The following is a 24,516-nucleotide window of genomic DNA, read 5'->3' as shown; positions in this document are numbered from 1 at the left end:
GTGTCATTGGTGCCTCTGTGGGCTCAGCAAGCCCGGGCGCCGGGACCTGCCATCTCCTGTGGCCAGGCCTTGCCAGCTGCTCCCGACAGGGTAGGCTGGGAGCTCCTCCAGCAGAACCTTGGAGGTCCGGGACTTAGGGAATCAACACCAGGCCCGAGACCCTGGCCCAGCAACCAGTCACAACTCCCACAGAGGCTCCCAAGCCTGTGGGCTCCCAAAGATCCAGGATCTCTTTCTTCTCCAGGTGACTTTTGTCTCAAAGGAGAGCAATACCATTTTCCACCAGGCTGTCTATTCTCTCTGTCACTTTGAGACGCTGGGGCCACAGCGATAATCGGCTTGCTTGTAATTTCGGTGGTAAATCTCTTTGTTTCTCCTGTCATTTCTGATCACTCCAGATTGAGCACAGAAATGCAGAAGGCAGGATGGGGTGGGGGAGGCTGCTGGGCCAGGGCTAGGCCTGACCCTCCCCTCCTGGGGGCCCAGGAAGAAGGGACATAACGGGGGAGGAACATGATTATTAGCAGTTCAAAGCCCGCCGTTACCTCTTACTGACTGCGTGATTTGGAAAAGTGACAGCTTTTCCAAGCCTCAGTTTGTCCATCTGTAAAATGAAAATTAAGATGCACATCTCCATGGGAGGGCCTGTATTGTGTGCCTGGTCCATCATAGAAGCTCTGTACGATGGCTGAAAGGGAGTGAGCCTGCCACCTTATTCCTGCCTTAAACCGTGGGACGCAGAGCTGGTTAGGAGAGTGGATGCTTCCTTTTCTCAGAAGCAGTTTAGGATTGTGGTAAAGAGTGAGTCTTGAAGAATGGGTGAATCCCCCATCCTGTCTGGAGCGGGAGTGTACCTTGCCTGGTATATTGGGCATCGCGTGGGCTGCAGTGTGGGGCCTGGGGCAGGCATCTCGGGGCCGTGTGCACGTGGACTTTTGAGGGCCTCACTGGGGAGGGATTGTGGACCTGGCTTATCCCTTGCTCTAGGTCCTGCCCTTGCTGCATCCCGAGGGGGCCTCCGGCGTCTCCCCCAGCCCAGCCTCAGGAAGGCAGGGTGCCTGCCCCCGGTGAGCCTTCACGGGGACACCTCCCAGCTGTCCTCCCCAGCGTGTGTCTGCCTCCTCCCTTCTACAGGTGAGGTCGCAGGGCGCCTGCATGGTGGCAGGCAGGGGGCACATTCTGGGGTCGCTCTGTATCCGTTTCTCTAGGTTACCTAAGAGAAAGGTGGCTGGGACTGAAGTAGAGAAACCAGGCCTGGCGAAATGGGGGTTTCTTTTCCCTCCTTCCTTTTTCTTTTTTCTTAAACAAGAGATAAATAAATGTCACTCCGAGATGACAAGAGAACGTTGAAGGAGATAAAAGCATAGCAAAAGGGAGTGAGAGACCAGAAGCAAAGGACAGAGGGGTATGTGGACCATACCCTGTGAGGAGGGGAGAGATGAAAGAGGAAAGAGGAGATGGGAGCGCAGGACCGAGTGGCAGAGCAGAGGATGGGGTTGCCACGGAAACGGAAGGAGGGGAGGAATGGAGGGAGAGGAAGACAGGATGGAGAAGGATGAGGTCTCTGAGAGGGCGGGGACTGGTGAGGAGGAAGGGAAGCCAGGAGGCGCTCCCGGGGCTGACTCTGGCCCTGGCGGGGAAACTGAGGTCGGCAGGGATAGAAGATACGACCCAGAAACCTCGTCCCCACCCAGAGCTGGCCCAGGCCCTCGGGAGACCCAGCTGGAGTCAGCTGCACCCACCCCACAGGGGCTGCTCTCTCCAAGCCTCTGTTTCCACAACTGCCCAACGGAAATGGTCCTCCCGACCCCACAGGGCTGCCCGGAAGCCTAGAAACTGTGTGCTCATCGCAGGGCCTGACAAAGTTCCAAGTCCAATAAATGCCCCTATCATTTCTTCATCTGTGATTCTTATCTTTGTCCCATGAACTTGTAAGCCCAAGTTTTCTTTGTCTTTCCCTGTGACATTAAGCTGATGATCTTTGGGTCCAGCACGGGGTAGTTGTTTGGAGGGCAGATGGGCTTTTTGCTTCTGGGAATTGGAGGAAAGACATGGAGTTTTCCAGAAACATGAGGCCTGCCATCCCTTCTCCTGGGGACAGGCACTGGTCCTGGAGCTCAAGGAGAGAAAGTCTAGGCTCAGGGGAGGAGGCTGGTTCCACCTGGGGCTCAGCAAAGGGCCTCTTTTTTTTCTTTGCACTTAAATATGGGATATTCTCAAAAGGACAGCGTTCGTTCTGGATGGGCAGTCTGCTGGGAACACTCTGGGGAAGCATACCGACGCACTGTTTGCCCCGGCTTTGTCCGCTGTGATCTAACCCGAGTCCAGACAGCAAGCCAATAGTTACATAAAGAGATATATCATTGTGATTTTTAATAAGGTCCAGGAAGGGAAAGTATTACATGTGTAACTTCTTAGAACCTGGGGGAGTCCGACCCTGTTGGGGTCTTGGGGAGAGTCAGGGAAGGCTTCCTGAGGAAGGGCTACCCCGTCGAAAGGTGAAAGATGAGGAAGAGCATTCCAGGGGGAACAGCATATGAAAAGGCTGTGTGCGGGCAGGTCTGTTAAAGATGAAAAAAGCCCACGTGTCTGGGGGGTGATGAGTAAGGAGACGAGCAGCACACTGTGCACCGGCCACATGGCCAGAGACCAATCACACAAGTTCTTCTAAGTCCTCGGTGGATGTCGGCACTTGACTGCGGGAGCGGGGGTAGTGGCTGGGTTCCTGAGCAGGGGGGAGCCAGGACTGTTTTAGCCATTGAGGTCAAGGGGAAGCTGTGACGGCGAACTCTTGCGGGCTCAAGACACTTCTGCAGGTTGGTGGAATCCTTTGCTGCCCGATCCCACCGTGCCCACCCTCGAGGTCCCCAGACCATGGAAGGCAGACACCCCAGTGCGGGAGCCTGAGTGTGGAGTGGCTACCATGTTTGTTGACATGGTTGGACAGAAACACAGCCAGAATCAAGAGCTGGCGGGTTCGTCCCCGTGGTGGGGGGAGAGCTCGGGGCCTCACTTCCCACAGCTCTAAATGATGGCATTGGACAAGAGGTCCACAGAGTTTCTTCCAGCCCTGCCAGTGAAGATTCCAAAGCCAGCCTTGAGGGTACACAGCCAAAGTGGCTGCAGTGAAGGGCCTTCAGCAGGGCCACTGTCCCGCTGTGGGAAAACCGAGCTTTCTTCCTTTGTGGTAAAGAAACAGACGCATCCACCCAGGGAGCCGGTGGGGCATCAGGTGGGAGGACCTGAGGCCCACGGCTTCTGGGGGCCTGGTGACTTGAGATCAGAGACACCACATTCCTCCCACACCAGCATAAGGGGACGCTGCCCTGGGTCCTGTGGGCAGCTCTGCAGGTGGCGTGGCATTTGCTCCCATAATTTCTGCATCAGATGCCTGGGTCGTTTTTAGGCAGGCTCATTTCTACAAGGATCAGAGGAGGACACCCCCAGCTCACCTCAGGACAGAGGGGGTTGACTGTCAGCAAGGGATCCCCAGGCTAGAAGCAGGGGCTGTCCCCATCCAGGGACCAGGGGCACCTCAGTCCGCCTCTGGCCAGGGCTCTGCTCCTCTGGAGTGCGGTGGCCTCCCCCTCCTCCTCCTCCTCCTGAGAGAGCCAGGCGCAGCCCCCAGTCCCCCCCCACACCTCAGGCTTGCTCAGGCGCTCTGCCCACTTGTGTCCTGGCCTGACTCCATCTCTCGGCCGCCTGCACAAATTCCTTGTGCACCTGCTCGGGTGGTCGCGGGCGCGAGGCCTGATGCACGGCCGTTTCCAAGAGAGGAACCCGTCCGGCCGAAGTCCGCTTGGGGCATGGGGAGGAGCAGGCCAAGGTCTGGGTCCAGCTCCCGTGTGCACCGCCTGTGCGGGGTGAGCTGTGCGGGTGGCCGTGCGCTGGGAGTGGGGCAGCCGCCCTAGGGGAGGGAGAGCAAGGAGCCCACGCGGGGTGGGCTGTCACAGCTTCAGGGAGGTAGGGGCCTCCTTTTTAATACCAGTTACTTAGCATCAAGTGTTACATGAGTTCCAGGTGTGCAATGTAGTGGTTCGACATCTTCCATACATCACCCGGTGCTCATCGCCAGTGCGCCCCTGAATCCCCAACCCCTGTTTCCCAGTCCCCCGCCCCCTCCCCTCTGGGGACCAGCAGTGTGTTCTCCAGAGTTACCTGTTTCTTGGTTTGTGTCTTTTTTTTCCTTTGCTCCTTTGTTTCTTACATTCCACATGTTAGTTAAGTGGGGTACTCGTAGTTCACCTTCAAGGCCCGGTCACTGCGAGGGTGCTCATCAGATCTGACTAATTAATTTGGAGAATCGGGATCAGTTGGGGAGGTTTTGGGAAAATAGGATGCCCAAGGGCACCTGGCTGGCTCCACGGGAAGAGCGTGCGACCCTTGATCTCGGGGTCATGAGTTCGAGCCCCACGTTGGGTGTAGAAATTACTAAAAATAAATAGATCAACTTAAAAAGAAAGAAAATAGGATGTCGAGGCGCCATCCCCGGGGAGTCCAGGCCCAGGCACTGGTGCTGTTAATTAAGCGATGTGTTTGGCCCCTGTGAAGCCGGGATGTGTGCCCTTGGGAGAGTTTGAGTCTGAGAGGTCACACAGATACAGTGGGCCCGAGGTTGTGCCTCTCGCCACGGGGACTCCATCCCTTGTTTCCTTGGGTGTAGGGGTCACCGCGACCTCCCTGGAGGAGGGGCCTCACACAGTGGCTGCTCTATGGCAGCCAGGCCCCCCTCAGCCCTCGGTTGTAAAGCAGAGGTATGGCTCCCAGGATGGGTCTCGGTGCCCCGGGCCTGGGACATCAAGAAGGGAAGGGCTTGGGGCGCCTGGGTGGCACAGCGGTTAAGCGTCTGCCTTCGGCTCAGGGCGTGATCCCGGCGTTATGGGATCGAGCCCCACATCAGGCTCCTCTGCTATGAGCCTGCTTCTTCCTCTCCCACTCCCCCTGCTTGTGTTCCCTCTCTCGCTGGCTGTCTCTATCTCTGTCAAATAAATAAATAAAAATCTTAAAAAAAAAAAAAAAAAAAGAAGGGAAGGGCTTTCAGAATAGGCCCATGGGAGGAACTGGCCCGCCTGTGAGGGTGTCGCAGGTGGGAATAGCTCAGAGCGCCGGGGCCCGAGCCCCTGGGGACTCTGCCAGAGCAAAACCTTCTCTGGGCAGCCTGGAGTCCACCCCTGTGGAGGAGGGAGGACTGTCCCGGGGTGAGGCAGGTAGAGGGGCAGAGAAGAGCAAAGCATCTGTGGAACTCCCAGGCAAGGATTTCCCCCGGGTCTCATTCATTCATCCTGGGTGCCTCCGTGGCTGTCCGCTCTTTCCTCCCCCTCCCCCTAGCCGGTGTCTCTTGCCCAGGACGCTCCCCTGCGGGGCCCACTCTGCTCCCGCTACAGCCACTATCCTCTGGGTGGGCCGGCTGCTGGTGAGATGGTCGTAAACATACAGTTATGAATCAGCATGAATTGTACCGAGTTCGCCAGAGAAACAGAACCAGTAGGATATATATATATATATCCACAAAGAGACGTTTATTTTAAGGAATTGGCTCACCCAATTGTGGGGGCTGGCAAGTCCGAAATCTGCAGGGCAGGCTGGCAAGCTGGCAGGCTGGCAAAGCGGGCAGGATTTCCATGATTCGGTCTTCAGGCAGAATCCCTTCTTCTCTGGGAAACCTCAGCTGTTCTCTGAAGGCTTCAACTGATTGGATGAGACCTGCCGACATTAAGTCCTTCAAGTCAGCTGGTTGTAGACGTTAATCACATCCCCAGGATAGTTCACAGCAACATCCAGATCAGTGTTTGAGCAAACAATGGGGCACCACGGCCCAGCCAAGGCTATAAGAAAATTAACCTGAGGGCCTCAGGCTGTGGAAGAGGCCCTTACCCTGCCCACGGGCTAAGGAATGCTTCCCTGGAGGGGGGAGTCCTAAAGGATGAGGGGGTATTCAGTCAGTGCAGAGGAAGGGTGGGCCTGGCAGAGGAGTCAGCCTGTGCAAAGGCCCTGAGGTCAGAAACAGGTGTGGGGGGGTGTGTGTACACGTGTGCATGCAAACACTGCAGAGAGGCAGGAAGGCTTGATGGAGGAACAGGTGGAGCCTAGCTGGGGGCAACACTGAGCAGCAGACTGAGACATGAGGACTTCATCCTACAGGCCTGTGCTGAGGGTAGGCTCTGGGGCCCACCACCTACACTCTAGTCCTTGCCTCACGCTCTCACTGTGTGACCTTGTACCAGTCCCCTCCTTGGGCCTCACTTTCCTTACCTGTAAAAAGAAGTGGCTGGACCCAGTGTATGTTTACATCAGGCCCTTGTGTGGTTTGTGGGTTGGTGGTGCTGTGTTGGTGGCCCAGCCACTCTGACTCCTGGAGGCGGGCTCAGCAAATCGGTCCATAGAGAAAAGGGGAAGCTGAGGCAGACAGAGACTCACACACTTCCCCCTTGGCTGCCACGCCCCACCCCCACCTGCCCCCTCGGCACGGGCCTCACGCTGCCAGTCCAGTGAGGCCCAAGGGCTGGCAGAAGTGAGACTGTAGCAAGGAGCCCCGGGGTTTGCACAAGACTCCAGCCCTGGCGTTTGCTTCCTCTTCCTTTTTGGGGATTCACCTTGAAGTCTGCAGTGAGCAAGACAGCCCAGGACTCAGAGGGCAGTTTTGCTACTAGGGCTCACAGCCCCAGATGTACCTGGGACTGCCTTTTCTGCTCCCCGGGCCCAGCTACCCTCCCACCCCACTCCAGGCTCCCCTTCTCCAGACCCAGGGGTGGAGGGCCCAGCCGCAGGCACCCAACGCATGTGCATGTCCCCCCCCCCAGCAGTGCATCTGGGGATGGGGGGGGGCAGAAAGGGAAGCCACATTCCAGAGGGTTTAAATGCCAGACCGAGGAGTGAGACCATCCTCTGTTCTCTACTGGGCCCTGAACTGTCTCCGCGGGGCCCCAGCCCTCAGCCCTGCCCCCACCCGACCCCCGTGCCGCACCCCCCCACTCCCCCCACCCCGGAAATCCTGGTGCTTCCACTGTTAACTGGGCCCACTCGGGGCAGCTCCTTGAGGCCAGCAACTTTATTTCGCTCTCTACCGTATCCCTACAACCAAGACCAGTCCCCAGCACCTCGTGGGTTCCCAGGAGCTGTGGCTGAGGCAGTGATTCAGTTGCAGGACTGGAGACGGCCTCTGAGCCACCTGGTGGTTCAAGGCCAAGATGAAGGGGCCAAGAGCCACACCTGCCCTCCCAGTGGGAAGTCTGGAGCACCGTGCAGCCTGTGTGAGAGGACAGGCCCTGACACCTACTAGACCGTCAAGGGTCGTCGTTGCAGTAAATGGATCACGGGGCGCATGGGGACATCCCAAGGCCGAGCTGGCAGAAGCCCCAGGTCATTCCTATGCTGTCAGTTGGTTTTTGAGAAGATGCCCTGGTGGTAGAATTTAGTCAAAGAATAACCTGCTGGTCACTTCCTTCCCAGGGGCCCCAAGCCAGACCAGGCCTCCAGTGCCTTCTGCCCTACCGTCTGTGTTCTAGGGACACTGCCCCCCCCCCCCCGAGCTCCCCAGCCCTCTCCTGCTCTCAGAGCAGGGGTGTGTGGAGGGGGTCTCACTGATGGGAAAGGCACTTCTAGAGCAGTGTGGGGGGAGCCACATCTTGCAGAGGGGACCTTGGGTGACAGGCAGGTAGGCCAAGGACTAACCTGCCCTCAACATTCCAAGAAGCCACTTGTGCCCTTTTTACAGATGAGGAAACCAAGACTTTGTGCGGTCAGGTGACTCGTCCAAGGTCACACAGCAAGTCACCCATTAATGCATTTGACAAGAGTGTCGGTGTTGACAGGAACCCCTATAGTATAGCAAAAGGTGAAGTGACAGGCAGGATCCCTGTCCAGGTGGGGAAGGCCCCCTGCTGGGCCTCAGAGGGTGAGGCTTGGGACCCTCCCCAGGGGGCTGGCCTGGGTGACACTGGGCCCTGAGAAATAGGGCTGTTCTTCCTTCCCTCCCCTTCCTCTGCTTTTGTTTCTTGGCCTCCACAGCTTCTCCCCCTCTCCCCTCTTCTCCCCCTTCCCCCTTTCTCTCTCTTCCGCCTCCTCCTTACTCTCTCCCCCTACCTCCTCCCTCCCCCTCTTCCCTTCTCTCCCCTTCCCCCCCATGGCCTCCCTTCCCCCCACCCCCAGTCCCAGTCTTTATGCTATAACCAAGCAGCTATTCTATCTCCTCTATTTTTCTGCCTTTGCCATGTCCTTTCCCTCCACGCGGGGAACCAGGGGTGTCCTGGCAGGATGCCAAGCTGCACCCTGCCTAGATGGATACCCCTCACCTCCTAGCGAGCCCGTGGAGAGCCCACGCAGGTCTGAGCTCCTTCTCTGGGACACTGGGGTGAGCTTTGGTTCTGAGCCCCAGCACAAGTGTGGGGTCGGAGGCCTTGCCCTGAGAGGGGAGGCGGCACAAGGGGGGCCTTGAGGAGGGGCTGCCGGCACACAGGTGGTGCACACCTGGCAGGCTGTCCTCGGGAGACACTGGGTTGCAGAGTCCCCACCTTCCCACTCCTCGTTTCTGTGTCTGGTAGACAGAGCGTGCATGCAAAATGCAGGTAAATTAGATTCCCTCTGTCTTTTTTCTCTGAGCCTCAGTCTCAACAAACAGAGCCCATCTGACACACACACGCACACACACACACACACACACACACGTGCACGCACACCGGCCTGGCCACCCCAGTGAACATGCGCTTACGGGGCGTGGGGGGGGGGGTTCTGCTCAGACAAGTGTCTGTCTGGCGCACAGGAAGGAGGGGGGTCTGAGTGGCCAGGCAGGCACAGGGCTGATGCAGGGTTCCAACAAGAAGGGAGGTCTGAGTAGAGAACCATGGAGGGGCTCTGGCTGCCTTGGAGGGGTCCCCGGACCAGCCGGACAGGGATAGCTCTGAGGCTTCCCAGTTGCAGGTCGCCCGGAGCCGTGAGCACCTGCTGGCTCCTCGGAACCTGGGGGCGACAGGGCAGCACCTGGGAGCCGAGGCCGGGCTCAGAGCCGTGACACGACCTACCAGGTTTCACAGATTAAAGGAGCAGAGCTGGAAGCTTTGGGGCCCACATGGGGCCGGGCTGTAGGGCCCACAGGCCTGGGTGCAGACCCACATCTGCCCTCACTGACGGGACCCTCGAGCATGTGACTGAGGCCCTGGATTCCTGGGCTGTGAAATGGGGTGCATCCCGCCCCCACCCCCCTTGGGGTTGTTGTTAGGGTTAAATGGCTCACCTGCAACCTGGTGAGCCCCGGTAATGGGAAGCTAGCTCTTCTGCCCGCACTGAGGGTTAGTTGTTGGCAGGCCTGGGTCCCACCCCATGTGGGCACAAACCCCTCATGAGCAAGAACCGCGGGCAGCTCCCCTTTCACACCCAGGCATAGGCTCCTGTCACAGAAACATGGACTGCAGCCCCGAAGTCAAAACTGCCTGCCTGTGCCACAGGAAGGGGACGCCTGGTGGGCGGGGAGGCGGGTGGGATCATCAGGAGAGGCCCCTTTCACTCTTCAAGGTCACTCCTAGCGGGGATGATAAACTGGACGATGACCTGCCCCACGGGGGACCTCGCCAGGCCTGCGCCCCGGCTCCCACGGCTTCTGCTGCCAGAGGGATGACAATTTCTTTGCTCCTGTTCCCTTGAGGCTGCTGGGGCGGGGGGGGGGGGGGGTGCCGGCTTTGGGGCCGCGGAGAGGACAGAGAGGGAACTAACATTTTACACTGCCGTCCTCGCTCTGCTCACCACCCCACGGGTGGGCACTGCGCCCCCTCCGCCCTGATGAAGAAGCAGGCTGGGGGGTGCTGGGGGCTGCGGCTGAGCAAGAAAAGGGCAAAATCGGACTTGAACTCCAAACCCAGGGCCAAGTCCCCAGCGCCGGCTCTGCAGCTGGGGATGAGTTGGTCCTGACTTCAGGGAAGTCTAGAAAAAGTGCTGAGCGTGCTGTTCGCTCAAACCCACAGCCGGCATGAGGGCTGTGTCAGACTGGGTGCTGTGTCAGACTAGCGGTCGGGTCGGGGGACGGTGCTGCCCCACAGGGTGGCCGCGGTGGGCACAGTGGTCTCCTCTGAGGACTCCGTGAGGCAGGGGGGCTGCCTCACCCACCTCGCACCTCCGAGCACAGGGCCTGACCCAGAGCCGGGATTTAGCAAGTATTTGTTGCACAAAGAAATTAATGAGTTCTCATCGCAGAAGCACCCCAATGCCGAACGGGGGGCCCCGGAGTGGAGACATCTCTCTGCTCTGGGGCCTCATCAGGAAATCTTCCAGAGATCTGGGCAAATAAGTTAATTGTTTACATTTGGTGAGGGCTTTATAATTAACGAATCCCCTTCGCCTAGTTATGACCTCTGGGCTCTCGCGATCCTTCGAAGGGTAGGTCGGTTTAAGATGGAGAAACTGAGGTGCAGAGTGACTTTGAAGTGACCCTTCTTAGCCCCTTGTAAGTGACAGAGCTTGGACTTGGGGCCGAGCTGCCTTCCAACAGGGGTGGTGGGGGTGGGCTGAATGAGGTTTAGCCCCTCCGGCCTGTTCCCAGTGGACCCTGAACCTGAGCCGGGTTCTGTTCCACCTGACCCTTCCACGAGAGCCTGGCTTGAAGATTAATAGTTTAATCTTTAGTGTCCGTTTCAAGGAAGCTAAATTCCTGTCTGGGGTATTTTATTTTTAGCCGGTTTCAGGAAGGGGAAGCTCCGCTGGCCTGGGGTGGGAGGGAGACACGAGGCCCCGAGCCCCGGTTTCCTGAGGAAGGGCCGCAGCCCGCCATGCGCCTGACCCTGACCCTGGGAGCAGAGCTGGCCAGGCAGCCAGGAGCCACCCCAGTAACACCTTTCCCTTTCCTATGGAGCACTTCTGATGTGTCTGCACCGAGCAAGGGTAGGCCTTGCAATCATGATGAGTGTCCCAGGCCCAGGAGGAGGCCCTCCCACATCCGGGGCACACGCTGCAGCCCAGGGGAGGCCCAGAGAGGGCGCCAGGACCCGGTGGGAGGGCCGGGGAGTCCCAGGAACAGGTGGAATTTGAGGGAAACCTGGGAGGCTGGTGGAGGAGCGGGAGCTTGGTGGCACCGATGGGAGAACCATGTGCAAAGGCTGGTTACACAGACTGCGCCCCCAGGAAGGCAGGGAGCCGGTGCACCTGGGGTTTGGAACCGGGGGGGGGGGGGTTGGACCTGAGCAGGTAGGTGCGTTGGCTTTTTCAGAAGAACCTGGCAGGTCAGAGCGCATGCCTGCGAACCTGGGAGCCGGCTTTTGTATTCGTTTGACGAAGTGCTCTCAGACCTGTTAGCCATCACGGGGCCTTCTATCAGATCACATCCTACGTGGAACGCCAGTGCACAAATCAGGGAAAGCTGTACTTTTTATCAGCATAAATATAGATATTTAAATGTGTAATCCTTATCTAACGCAGAACGATCACCTGTTGTGAGAGACACAGTCGCGTAGCATCAGGCTTCGTTGATAGGTGGTAACCGCCAAGAGCGACCTTGGCACCTAATTTATTTTTGTGTGTTGCCTTGTTTTTGCCATATATATATATATATATATATATATATATATATATATATATATATATATTATTTTCCCCCACCTCATTCTCCCCCGGCAATATATATACTTTATAAAAACCAAAACACCTCACTCATATGGTCAAGCCATTACGAATGGTGACAGTGTTTAACACCTCACTGTATGGCCTCAAGGTCCGTGCAAAATTAATTACTTTGGGACCAAAGCCAGGGGGGCTACAGAATGTGCTGAAGCAAGGTGTGTATTACATTCGAGAGTAGACGGGTTCTCTAAAATCTATTTTTAGAAGAGAGGAATCTTTATTTTTTGCAATTGTAAATCAGCTTTTTTGAAGGACCTCTGGAAGGACATTGTGAGGAACATGGTTTGAGAACCGCGGTGACAATGCCACCTTCTTGTTACAGGTGGGAGGACTGAGGCCAGCAAGGGGGCAGGGCCGATCCAGGATCCCACAAGGTGACAGAGAAAATGGTCAGATACACAGAGGGGTCCCCGTAATTATAAGTGTGTCCGGTTCCCAAGGCAGGAGGAGAAACACAGCAGGGCCAGACGCCCCCCAGACTAGCCAAGCCCCTGCGGAATGCGTGTGTGTCTGTTGTGTGTGCAGCCTGGAGCCGGCAGTATTAACGCTCCTTTCTCCTCCTGCAGCGATGCCCTCCTAGCCAGCCGTCACGGGATGGAGGGCTTCATGGACTCAGGGACACAGACGGATGCCGTGGTGGTGCTGTCCTTGGCTCAGGCCGCCGTGCTGGGCCTGGTCTCGGAAAATGAGCTCTTCGGAGCCACCATAAGCGCCGAAGCCTTCTACCCGGACCTGGGGCCCGAGCTGTCCGGGACGGCCATGGGGGAGCCCGGGCCCCCGGGCCCCGACGTCTACCAGCTGGCCTGCAACGGGAGGGCCCTGGAGGAGCCGGCAGAAGAGGAGGTGCTGGAGGTGGAGGCGGCCTTCGAGAAGCACACCCGGCGGAAGACGCGGCCGCCCGTGCGGCTGGTGCCCAAGGTCAAGTTTGAGAAGGTGGAGGAGGAGGAGGAGCAGGAGGTCTACGAGGTGTCCGTGCCCGGGGACGACAAGGACGCGGGCCCGGCGGAGGCCCCTGCCGAGGTGGCCGGCGGCGGCTGCGAGGCCCTGGTGCAGAGCAGCGCCGTCAAGATGATCGACCTCAGCGCCTTCAGCCGCAAGCCCCGGACGCTGCGCCACCTGCCCCGAGCCCCGAGGCCGGAGCTGGACGCGGCCCCCTATGACCCCCACTTCCCCGACCCGGCCCGGGACGGCTTCCCGGAGCCCGGCATGGCGCTGCCCGGGCCGGAGGCCTTGCCCTCCGAGTGCGGCTTCGAGCCACCCCACCTGGCCCCCCTGAGCGATCCCGAGGCCCCCCCCACCATGGAGTCCCCGGAGCCCGTGAAGCCGGAGCAGGGCTTCGTGTGGCAGGAGGCAGGCGAGTTCGAGGCGGACGCGGCCGGCTCGACGGTGGAGCGCCACAAGAAGGCCCAGCTGGACCGGCTGGACATCAACGTGCAGATCGACGACTCCTACCTGGTGGAGGCGGGCGACCGCCAGAAGCGCTGGCAGTGCCGCATGTGCGAGAAGTCCTACACGTCCAAGTACAACCTGGTGACGCACATCCTGGGCCACAACGGCATCAAGCCGCACTCGTGCCCGCACTGCAGCAAGCTCTTCAAGCAGCCCAGCCACCTGCAGACGCACCTGCTGACGCACCAGGGCACCCGGCCGCACAAGTGCCAGGTGTGCCAGAAGGCCTTCACGCAGACGAGCCACCTCAAGCGCCACATGCTGCTGCACTCGGAGGTCAAGCCCTACAGCTGCCACTTCTGCGGCCGCGGCTTCGCCTACCCCAGCGAGCTCAAGGCCCACGAGGTGAAGCACGAGAGCGGCCGCTGCCACGTCTGCGTCGAGTGCGGCCTGGACTTCTCCACCCTGACCCAGCTCAAGCGCCACCTGGCCTCCCACCAGGGCCCCACCCTCTACCAGTGCCTCGAGTGCGACAAGTCCTTCCACTACCGCAGCCAGCTGCAGAACCACATGCTCAAACACCAGAACGTGCGGCCCTTCGTGTGCACGGAGTGCGGCATGGAGTTCAGCCAGATCCACCACCTCAAGCAGCACTCCCTCACCCACAAGGTAGGCCGGTGCCTCTGCCCCTCCCCCACATCCTCCCGAGGGGCTCTCCCGCCCCAGGGGCCTCGGCCGGCCTGAGGCTCCTCCCTCTCCTCCTGCTGGCCTTCCATCCAGTGCTTCCCAGAGTCCTGCTTCAGAGCAGGTCGGCCAAAAGAGATGGGACGCAGATGAACGCGTCCTAACGTTTAGAGCTGCATATTCGTTCGCAGGAGTATTAGGAAAAAAATAACAATTGAAATTCAGGGTGTTTTTTTAATAGTAGAACTTACTTTTTTGAAGTTTTTGAATGAAATGTTGGAGGAACCCCGGCAGGCCCCAGGGAACCCAGTTGGAAAATCATTAAAGCAGCCTGCCCTCCAGGAGCGCGGAGGCCAGGAGGCCACGGGGCAGTGACCGAGACAGTCAGAAGGAGAGAAGCTTTCCTTTGCTCCTTGTTATGACAAAACTGTATCAAAACCTGTGACTTCCCTTTAGGAAAAAGCTTAAATGTATTTCATTTTAAAAGGGAACAGACAGAAGGAAAAATATTTGTGATGGAAAAGGACATAAACAAGGCAGACAGTTTGTAGGGGTGGAAGGTGGAGCTGTCCTTGTCCACTGTGTCCCTGACACATCACTTTGACCCACTGTCCCCCACTGTCCTCCCCTTCCCTTCCGGTCACCAGCCACCCTGCCTTTCAGCCACCGTCACCCCGTCCCAGAGGCCCTTCTGTCCAGATGGAATGAGGCCTCTTGGGTCCCACAGGCTCGCTCGGCACTTAGCCTGCCCCCTCGTTTCCACGCCAAATCCAACCAGCTTCACGTTTTGCAGCTCAAGGTGCACGAGAGCTCCCTCGTTCCGTAATGGCAGCCGTAGGGCCACTTAGGGTCCAGCCTGCATCCTCACCTCTCACAGTGGACGCAGCAGTGAGTGGGGCAGCCGGAGCCTGCTGGCCCGAGAATCCAGCCTTCCCTGCCCTGGGAACATCTGCAAGAGCAGAGATGACTTGCAGCTTTTTGCAGCTGCTCCCCCGGTCGGTTGGTAAAGCTGCCCACAGTGTGATGTTAAGAAGGATTCTGAAGCAGAGTCTGGGCTCAGCCATAAGAGCAGACCGTGTGTCAAGTGAAACCAGATGACTGACTGACTTCGTGTCTGCTGGGAAGGGAGTGGGAGCCATAAGCATCTTGTGCCATTTTTCTCCTCTACTAAAAATCCCCACGAGTCTGCAAAGTGTTCAAAGAGAAATAACACCGTGACAAAAAACTGAGAACAAAAACCAAAGACCGGTAAAATCGAAAACATCCCTGTCGTCAGCCTAAATTTGCACAGTGTGCACATAATATGTACTTACGGGGTCAGCGCCCCAAGGCAGGGCCCCCTGGTGGTCAGACACACCGTCAGTGTGTCAGGCGAGTGTAGAGACGTGACACACAGCCCCTGTCTGCTAAAAGAGAGACACACACGCGCTGCTGCCTTATAATACGGAACTCTGTCCCACGTAAGCGTCGGGACAGCCCCTGTGACCGCACACACATGACCGTCCCGCTGGGGGTCTGCTAAATTACTGGCTCAGCAAAGAGATCAACTCCCAACATTTGTCCTGACTTTGCTCTCCAGACAATACATCGGACCCCCTGTGCTCACAACACCCTGTCCCGCTCTGGGGGTCACCTCCAGGCCATGTTGAAGTCAAACCAGAGGGTTTTCCCCTGGAATCATTGTCTCCTGGGGCCAAGTGTCCCAAACTCCTCCAATGATAAGAATCCTCTGAGGGACCTGTTGAGACCAAACATTCCTGGGCCTGCTGGCCCGGCAGCGGCAGGAGGAATCTCCCGAGAGGCCGTATGTGCAGCATGGTGGTGGATTCTTACACCAGGGAAGCTTGGGAAACTCTCAAGGGGTTGAGTGGATGGGCTCCAGGGGCGTTGAGAACTCTTGTATTCAGATCCAAGTGTCATTTTTCCTGCAGCGTCCATACTTTTAATCAGATTCTCAAAGGGCTCCGTGAACCCCAAGGAACACTGAGAGCCCACACTGAGGGGAAAAAGACATGTGTGCCCTTGACCTGAGGACGGTCCACCAGGCCATGGTCCACTTCTTGGCCACAGATCCTGGTGCCTGGCGTGATGCTGGCTTGTCGCAGGTGCCCAGTAAATGGTTGCTGGATGAATGAATGAATGAATGAATGAATGAACGAACGAACGAATGAACACACTTGCCTTGGTGCACAGGTGCAAACCTAGAGGGGCACCTGCCCAGGTGGGCGGGAGACAGCAGGTGTGTAGGTAGGAACTAGAAGGCTTCCTGGAGTCAGTGGCCCTGCCCCAACATTCTCCCAGTGGCTTTCCACAAGTGGTCCCCATCCGGAGCACCCCCTCCGGGAAGTCGCTTTCCGGAAGCTGTGCGTACGCTCGGACACTGTGTGCACACCCCCCCCACACACACGCTTCCAGAGGCTGTGCCCGTCACATGGCCTGACCATCCCCCCTCCCCCCTCCCCCGCCAGGGCGTGAAGGAGTTCAAGTGCGAGGTGTGCGGCCGGGAGTTCACCCTGCAGGCCAACATGAAGCGGCACATGCTGATCCACACCAGCGTCCGGCCCTACCAGTGCCACATCTGCTTCAAGACCTTCGTGCAGAAGCAGACCCTCAAGACCCACATGATTGTACACTCGCCTGTGAAGCCATTCAAATGCAAGGTACCCGGCTGCCAGGGCCCCCGGGTCGGCACGACTGCAGCCGCTGAGAGCCGGCCTGGCCGGTGCAAGCGGGGGAGCCCAGTTTTGGGTGAAAATGCCTGGGCTTGGGGGGGTCACTGTGGGCCACAGTGTTCAGAGCCTATACGCTGTTGAGGTGGTATTTTTTGGAGGCTGGGGAAGGGGTGAAGGTCCCTGCATGGCAGGAAAAGTGCAGGCATGAGACGCTGTGGTCCGAGAGCCCAGCCCTGGGTTTCTGGTAACTCCAGCTCAGGGAGAGTGGAACAGTGACCAGCAAGAGGAGGCTCGGTTCTCTGGCTCTCGGGCCTCTGGGGTCACCTAGGAGAGGACAGAGTGAGTGCTGTCCACAGCGAGTGGGATTCAAGCCCCAGCGGGGTGGTGGGAGGGGGCTGGGGTTCAGGGAGGGCGGGCTCCCCGCGGGCTCCTGACGCCAAGCCGGTGTGTTGCAGGTGTGTGGGAAGTCCTTCAACCGCATGTACAACCTGCTGGGCCACATGCACCTGCACGCGGGCAGCAAGCCCTTCAAGTGCCCCTACTGCTCCAGCAAGTTTAACCTCAAGGGCAACCTGAGCCGGCACATGAAGGTCAAGCATGGCGTCATGGACATCGGCCTGGACAGCCAAGGTGGGTGGGCCACGCACAGGGGACGGCGCAGGAGCGGTCCCGTCACGGCATGCTCAGGAGCCTCCTGTCCGGTCAGGGGGTGGGGGAGGCTGGCCAGGCCTGAGACCTCGCTGGGGTGGGCTCCGGGCTAGGGAGGAGAAACCCTGGAAGATGGTCCTGGTGCTGACGACAGGGCCTTTGTGTAAGAACAAAGGACTTCAGCGGGCTCACGTAAATAATGATAAATAAAAAGCCTGACTGATACCAATCCAGTGCTGACTGCGTGCCAGGCCTTTATCAACTCACGTGCTCCTCACAGCGAGCTTGGCTCTGCTAATTATCCCCATCCTACAGATGCCAACACTGGACAGAGAAGTTAGGTAACTCAGGGAAGATCACAACACCCGGGGGTGGGGGGGACAGACGCTTTTATGACTATGACAGTGACGTTAAAAATAAATGTTGGCTGGGAAAGGAAGTAACAAAAGGGAAAAGGGCAGCTGAAGAGATGAGGGAAGCCGGGTGAGGTCCCAATCCCCAAGTGTACCATGGGAGGGTCTGTGGACAGCCCGGGGGAGCTCTGAGCTTCCCAGCAGCCAAGGCAAAAAGTGTGTAACACAGTCCATCACGCTCTTCACAGTGCTTGCCAAAGAGAGTGTAGGCCATGCATTCAGGGGAGGGGCCTCACCTCTGCAGTTGGTAGTCGTTTCATAGGCTGGTGTTGTAACATCCCTAAGTGTGAGCGATAGCCTGTCCCCTCCACACTCGTCAGCTATGGAAGAACATTAGTCTCTCTGGCCGTACTGAGGGGAGGAGGGACTTTAGAGATTCTACTGGAGGAAAGAGTTGATGGCGCCTCAGGAAGGCTCGCTGTACGGTCTAGAGCTAGTTGCCTGCCTGGCGTGCCTTCTCAGACAAAGTAGCAGGGAACAATACAGGTGAGTTGACTTGCCTGGGTGACGTTACTCACTAGCAGGCAATCAGATGTTGGGGGCTGGCTGCAGGAACCCTGGTTTGGTTTTGCAGCAGCTAACCAGTGAGTGGCCTGGGTTTTCTGGCAGACACGGGTGTCCTCAGTTTTCGATCTCGTGAGCAAGAATCCCACCCTGTTGCCTGCATATGGGTGCTCTCTGTAGCCCCTTCCAGCTCAGAATGTGGTACGAGAACCAATAGTGTCAGCATCACCTGGGGTCTTGCTAGAACTGCAGAGTCAGCCCTACCCCAGACCCGCTGAATCAGAATCTGCATTTCAGAAAAGATCCCAGGCGATCTGTTTGCCCGGTAGAGTTTTAGAGGCATGGAAGCGCAGTGGTGTTTCAAACTTCCGTATGCATTGGAATCACCTGGAAATCTGTTAAAACGGCAGGGCTCCACCCCCGGAGCTCCACCCCCGGAGCCTCTGAATCTGTAGGTCTGGGGGAGGGTTGCAGAATTTGCATTTCCAGCAAGTTCTCAGGGGATACCAAAGCTGCTGATCAGGGACCTCACTTGGAGAACCTTTGATCTGGACTCTAAAGGTCTAGTTCTCAAACTTGGCTGTACAGCGGAAGCACCTGGGGAATTTTTTAAATGCTGGTGCCTGAGTCTCAACCCCAGAGAGTCAAATGTAATTGATCTGGCACGTGGCCTAGGGTCAGCACTTTAAAGCACTTTAGATAATTCTATATGCAGTGGGGTTTGACAGCCATAGTCTAGCAGACCCCCCCCCCCCATGTAACTAACCCACCAGGAGGGACCAGCGCAGAACTCGTCCTTTTGGAAACAGCTGTCCCTGCACACCTTGCTCCCAGGGGGTGGTGAAGGGACATGCTCTTTCTGTCTGAGGTCAATAACCGGGATGCATAGGACTGCTTTCTTCCTGACTGCGGCAGATGACAGGCAGTAAAGGAGTGATTGGCACTTGAATGGCTGGGACCCAAGGCAACCTGCCTCTCACATATAACCTTGGTCTGAAAAGCTCAGGTTTCACACTTATGCCGGAGGAAGGCAGGGTACATTCTAGATGGAACCATCTAATAAATTGGAACTATAATTTGGGAGGTGGATCAATGTCCTTGTAAAAAATGGTACGTATTAGCTTGTTTTTAATGTTTAGTCAACTGTACCATATGAAGGTATGGCACTAGGATTTGAGGAAGACAGAGCCTAGTGTCTTTAAGATTTGGAACAGCTGACCTTGTTTTATAAAGTCAGGAAGATTCACAGTGTGTCAGATGCCCTGGGCATGAGTAATAGACACCCCCCCCCCAACTCGGACTAACTTAAACAGTAATGAAATAGATTCAGAAAGGACTCGAAATCCAGGCCCTCTTCAGAGTTGGCTGATTCAGCCCCTCAACAATGACACCAGGGTGAGGCTCCCTCCGTCTGTTCACAGCATTAGCTCTGATTTTCCTCATGGTCACAAGATGGCTGCCATTGCTCTTCAGGGCAGTGTGCTCTTCAGGGCTTGTACACAACCAGTGGGAGAGTAAGAGCCTCTTCCCTTTTCTCTATGAAACCAATGAGAATTGTGTGAATTCAGAGAATTCACAAGCAGGCCTCTCCTCATGATTCACTGGCCTGGATTCATTCCTGAACCACTCGTAGAATTGCCCTTAGACCACTGGTTCTCAACTGAGGGTGAGTTTGCCCCTTGGGGACATTTGGTCAAGTCTGGAGACATTTTTGATTGTTGTACCTGGAGTGATGCTACTGGCATCTGGCTGGTAGAAACCAGGGATATTGTTAGCCATCCTACCATGTACCCCCACAGCAAAGAATTATGGCCCAAAATGTTAACAGTGCCAAAACCCTGCCATAGACTTATTAGGGCCGCCCCCTTGATTGGGGTCTGTTTCTCCCCAAAACACATCACTTCTCTTAGGTGCACAGGGACAGAACACACACTGGGGCTCAGCCACAGCCCTTGCCAGCCAGCTACCCAGGGTCCCCAGATCATACCCTGGGCTTCCCTCCTTCCCACGGAAGACAGCCCCAGGCTGGAAAGTGGAGCTTTCCATCTGGCTTTTGTTCTGATGCTAAGAACTTTATAGTAAGATTTCAAGTTGGTAAAATTACAAGAGGCCTCTTCGAGTTTTTGCCTCGTGCATCTCTGTTGACCTACCTTGGGTGTTTGTCCTTGAAGAGCAAGGCCCAAGGAGACCACTGGGCAGAACCGGTTTAAAGCACTAAGGCTGGTAGGAAGCCAGAGGTTAGAAAGGGCTCCCTCCCGCCTTTCGAGGCAGAGCAGCACAGTAGATGAAAACAACAGCACTTGCTGGGTGCCCTATGGCAAGTTGATTAACCTCTCTGAACTTCCTTTTGACCACCTCCAAGGGATTGCTGTGAGCATTCACGAGACGGTGTATGGGAAGTTCGGGCATGCAGTAGGTCCTAAATGAGTGGTGCGTGACATAGTGCAGCAGGCTTCCGTGTGGCCAAGGGGGCCAATGCGAAACACTGCAGAGAATGCATAGGAGGGAAACAAGAGTTCAAGGCCAGGCCTGCGCCCATCCCCCCACGCTCCCCCCGTCCCCCCCCTTCCAGCTTTAGCGCTCGGGTCTGGTGACACATTTGAGAAGCCACAGGAGCCTGGGGCTTCCCGGCGCAGGAAGGAAGAGAGGCCGAGGAGAATCCTCTGGAAGCAATGACTAGGAAGTGCTTTCTTGACAAAGGTCCTCTGCTTCCGTGTATAGAAGTGACTGGCTTTTCCCGGGAGGCGGCATCCGGGCCTGACTGTGCCCCTCTCTTGCAGACCCCATGATGGAGCTGACAGGCACTGACCCCTCCGAGCTTGACAGCCAGCAGGAGATGGAGGACTTCGAGAACGCCTACGCCTACGCTGGTGTGGATAGCAGCGCCGAGGCCAGCGTCCTCACCGAACAGGCCATGAAGGAGATGGCCTACTACAACGTGCTATAGCACAAGCCGGGCCGCCCGGAAGGGGCGGGGAGGGCGTGGGACGTGGGGGGACCCATGTGCTGCGGGCTGCACCTCCCGCGGCCGAGAAGCTACTGCCCCACTGTCCCGAGCCCTCCCCTCCCGCCGAGTCGTTTGCACCACTAGGGACTTTTAGACCAAATGGAGACTGTACTACTGGCCTCAGCTGTGAACCAGGCACAGGCCGCAGGCGTCTGGGGAAGGAAGGAGAGCCCGGGAGGCCCCACTCTGGGTCTCCTCGGCCTGCTGCTGTGGGAGGGTGGGAGAAATGCTGGTGGGGGCCATCTGGGGACAGGTCACAAGCGCACACGGTCCTCAGGTCTCTCCAGGCCCAGCAGGGCTGCGGCAGCCAGTGTGGGTAGGGCCCCCTGATAGCCCCTCAGGGGTCCTGGCACTGGAGGAAGACAGAACTTGAGCCTGGCCTTGTTTCCCGCTGGACCAACTCCTGCCGCCAGGGATGTTTGAGCTCCTGTGCCGGCCAGCACTGCCCCCCACCCCGCCCCCTGCCAGCCCCGGGGCTGCGAAGAGCCCCTCCCCACCCTGTCCACAAACAGCCAGGCAGGGCGCTCTGCCTTCTACCTCCTGGTGCCTCCCACGCTCTCCGGGAGCCAGGCGTGCACGCAGCCCCGGTCCTGGCCTCAGGAAAGCGGGGTGTAGCCCAGCCCCCAGCTAATGCCCTCTCCGGCCAACCCCCAGAAGGCCCCCATCTTCCAGCGGTTTGAAAGTGGGTGTCCCTAAACTGGATTCCAACAGATGTCCTCCAGTTCTTTGTTGAATCGGTCACCGCACCAGGGTCCCCTGACGTGAGCAGAGCTGGGACGTGCCTTTCACTGGGCACAGGCTAAGACAGAGGCCCCTCGAGTGAGGGGCAGGGGACCGAGAGGGGCTGTCCTCAGAGGAGGCCAAGGACCACCTGGGGGGCGGCTGGGGTGTTATATTATTAACAGGTGTCCATTTTGAGGAAGCGGACAGCCAAGAGTCAACAGGGTCCCAAGAAGAGCAACATAGTTAAAAAGAAAATGAAGACCATAGAGAAAAAAAAAATTTTTTTTCTGAGCAAAAGGGGTATTTTGAAGGTAATTTATTTTTTTTTCCTTTCCAATTCTGTGTCGCCTATTCTTTTCTGATGGAGATCATTTTCTTTTTCCAAATCGAAGCTCCCTCGTGTGCTGTGCGTGCTTCGTGCCTCCCCAACCTCGAGCGGCTGGCCAGGCGGGGCTCAGGCGGAGGGGAGGCTGCTGGCGGGAGCCTCGGGCTGGGGCGAGAGGCGGGAGGCAGAGCCGGGCAGGCCCTTGGCCCCTGCCCGGCCCCTCTGGCCAGTGACTCGCGCAGCACCAGCCACCACAGAAGCCAGAGTGGCTTGATTCTGCTCAGCCAGCAGCTCGCTCCCCTGCCTGCCCATTCTCATGGCCTCTGTCCCCACGCCAGCTCCTGCCCCGGGCACCGAAGCCAGGTCCGGGGCGTGAAAGAGCACATTCGGGAACAGCTAGGGCACCCAGACTCCTTGCCCACTCGCCTCCTGAGGCCTCGGTGCGGAGGGGCAGGCAGGGCTGTCCCCAAAGGCGTGAAGGCGGTGAAGCCGCCAACTTCAGCCCGGAAACCAGGAAAGGAGAGGTAACAGCCGGGGAGGGGTGGGGGGGAATCAGTTTGAAATGCAGCTGCCCCCAAAGCTGTATCCTTAGTGAAGGAGCAAGCCAGGCTTCAGGGTGGCTGTCATCAGGACTGAGGGGAGGACAAGGTGGCCTCGGATCAGGCAGCCAGGTGCCCCTTCCTTCTCTGCTAAAGCTCCCACGAAGAGGCAGCAGACAAGAGGGCTGGGGGCTCCCAGGAGCCTTTCCCCTCCAGAACCCAGAGGCCCCCCCCCCGGCCCCCCAGGTGCCCGCCATGATGACCCTCAGGTGGCAGTGACCCCGTCACTGTAGAAGACATTTTCTCCTGCTGAGCAGAAGCCTCACCCCCTGCAAACTACCTCTTCCCACAATGTCTTTCTCCCCTGGTACCAAAAAGAACCCTGTACCTCCTCCTTCTCCTCCTCCTCCTTCCTGCCAGTGCAGTGGCCTTGGTCATGGAAACCCAAGGGAGAAGGTCTGGGCCCCAGGGTGGGGCTCTCCTTTCCTCCCCAGCCCCGCCATCAGCACCGGCCCTCTGCGAGGTTCGATACTTGAACGCCCCCCTGCCCTGTGCCTTGGACCCGGGCAAAGCTAAGAGAAGGAAACAGCACAACTCACAGATTGAGCTGAGGGGTGGTCTCGGCAAGGCTCCTGTCCTCACCCCTCCCCTGACCTTTCAAGAGAGGCGCACACGCGGCCTCTTGGGTGACTTGGAAACTCCTGGACAAATTCCATCCTAACTTATTTTGACGTGTATACAAACCAACTGTTTAGAAATTCCACTTGTGCAAAGCCCTACTGTGTTTTTATGTTCCCATTTAAAAGAGAAGTTTACTTAGCAATAATTATAAATAAATGAATATTCTTTAGCAAGGTGACTGTGAGTCCTTCTTCCCCTGGTTCTTGAGGATTTGGTCCTCACCCCTCCCCCACAAAGAACTCCCAACAAGGCTTCCCAACCCTGCACAGCCGGGGGGGGGGGGTGTCACAAGGGGAAGAAACCCAGACCATCCTTGGCATCTGAATAGCCACCTGCAGGGCCAGGCACCTACAGGGAGCTGCTCCAAGCCCCCCAAGAGGGAACCAGGCCCCAGAATTCCCACCACTTGCAGAGAAAAGCCACTTCCCCTCCTGACCCACCAACAGGGCACCAGGACAGAAGCCAGCTCACGATGCCAGCTTGCATTTCAGAGGCTGTCAGCTCTTTTCTACTGCTGGGCAAGAAGGGGCCGGAAACCTTGAGCTTCACCCCAGGAGTGAAGAGCCAGCACACAGCTTTTCTTCCTGCCACCCTGGGAGTTCAGTGTGATGAGCGAAAGGAGTAAGTAGTCCCTCGAACAGACAGAGGCCACCAAAGTGAGGGGTGGCTAGAGCCCATCTCCAAGCTCCCGAGGTCCCAACTGTCCAGTGTCAGGAGCCATCAGAGTCCCCCCGAAACTGGGGGAAATGGACTTTCAGTTGCCAAGTATTTATTGTATCAAGTGAAAATGGTACAACTCTTCCCCTGGACATGTAAACACCAAAAGCAGAATATAATCCCTGCAGAAAAGATGGCCCTTTCAATTGGCTCTATTTAACTTTACAGCAACTTTATGATCTTACTTTTCTGGTTTTGCCAAAGAACAATGAAGATGAACGCAAGTCTGGGACCCAGTGGTCTAGAGTGCATGGGGCCCCCGGTCCCAGCCCCAAGCCCTAGGCAGCCACGGAGAGGCCAGAGAGGCAGCTGCTATGTGAGACCCATTTGGAAGACCCAGCAAAGGGCACAGAGAGAGGTCTGGAGATGTTGAGAAGGTTAGAACCAACGAAGCAGAAAACCAGAATCTATCAGGAAGGGATGGCAATCCCGAAATGGAGAGAGGAGGCTACAGGAACGGGATCGTGCCAGGTCCTTTCAGGGCGCCCACAGGCCCACACACCAAGAGTCCCGGGGCTGGTCAGGCGGCTTCTAGAGAATTCGGGACGCTCAGTGCTGCCCGGTCCCCTCCCGCCATGGTGGCCCCTGACGGAACGGAGGCCCGGCACGCAGG

The 24,516-nt window shown here is 57.5% G+C and overlaps 1 protein-coding gene across 2 annotated transcripts in view; it reads left to right on the top strand.

The window, feature by feature from the left end:
- ZNF710 (zinc finger protein 710) overlaps positions 1–23,355 on the top strand; it is a 63,362-nt gene extending 40,007 nt beyond the window's left edge. For both annotated transcript variants that reach the window (XM_045813137.2, XM_087856638.1), the window contains exons 2-5: positions 12,168–13,659; positions 16,143–16,334; positions 16,802–16,976; positions 20,692–23,355. In XM_045813137.2, coding sequence (XP_045669093.1) covers positions 12,196–13,659; positions 16,143–16,334; positions 16,802–16,976; positions 20,692–20,858 — 1,998 coding nt within the window. In that variant the 5' untranslated portion in view covers positions 12,168–12,195 and the 3' untranslated portion in view covers positions 20,859–23,355. The remainder of the gene's footprint in view (positions 1–12,167; positions 13,660–16,142; positions 16,335–16,801; positions 16,977–20,691) is intronic.
- The last annotated feature ends 1,161 nt before the right edge of the window (positions 23,356–24,516 follow it).

This window comes from Ursus americanus, chromosome 28 (assembly GCF_024610735.1).
Source record: "Ursus americanus isolate L20-20 chromosome 28, mUrsAme1.1.p, whole genome shotgun sequence".
Taxonomy (NCBI): domain Eukaryota; kingdom Metazoa; phylum Chordata; class Mammalia; order Carnivora; family Ursidae; genus Ursus; species Ursus americanus.
This window is presented reverse-complemented; position numbering and strand designations above follow the sequence as displayed.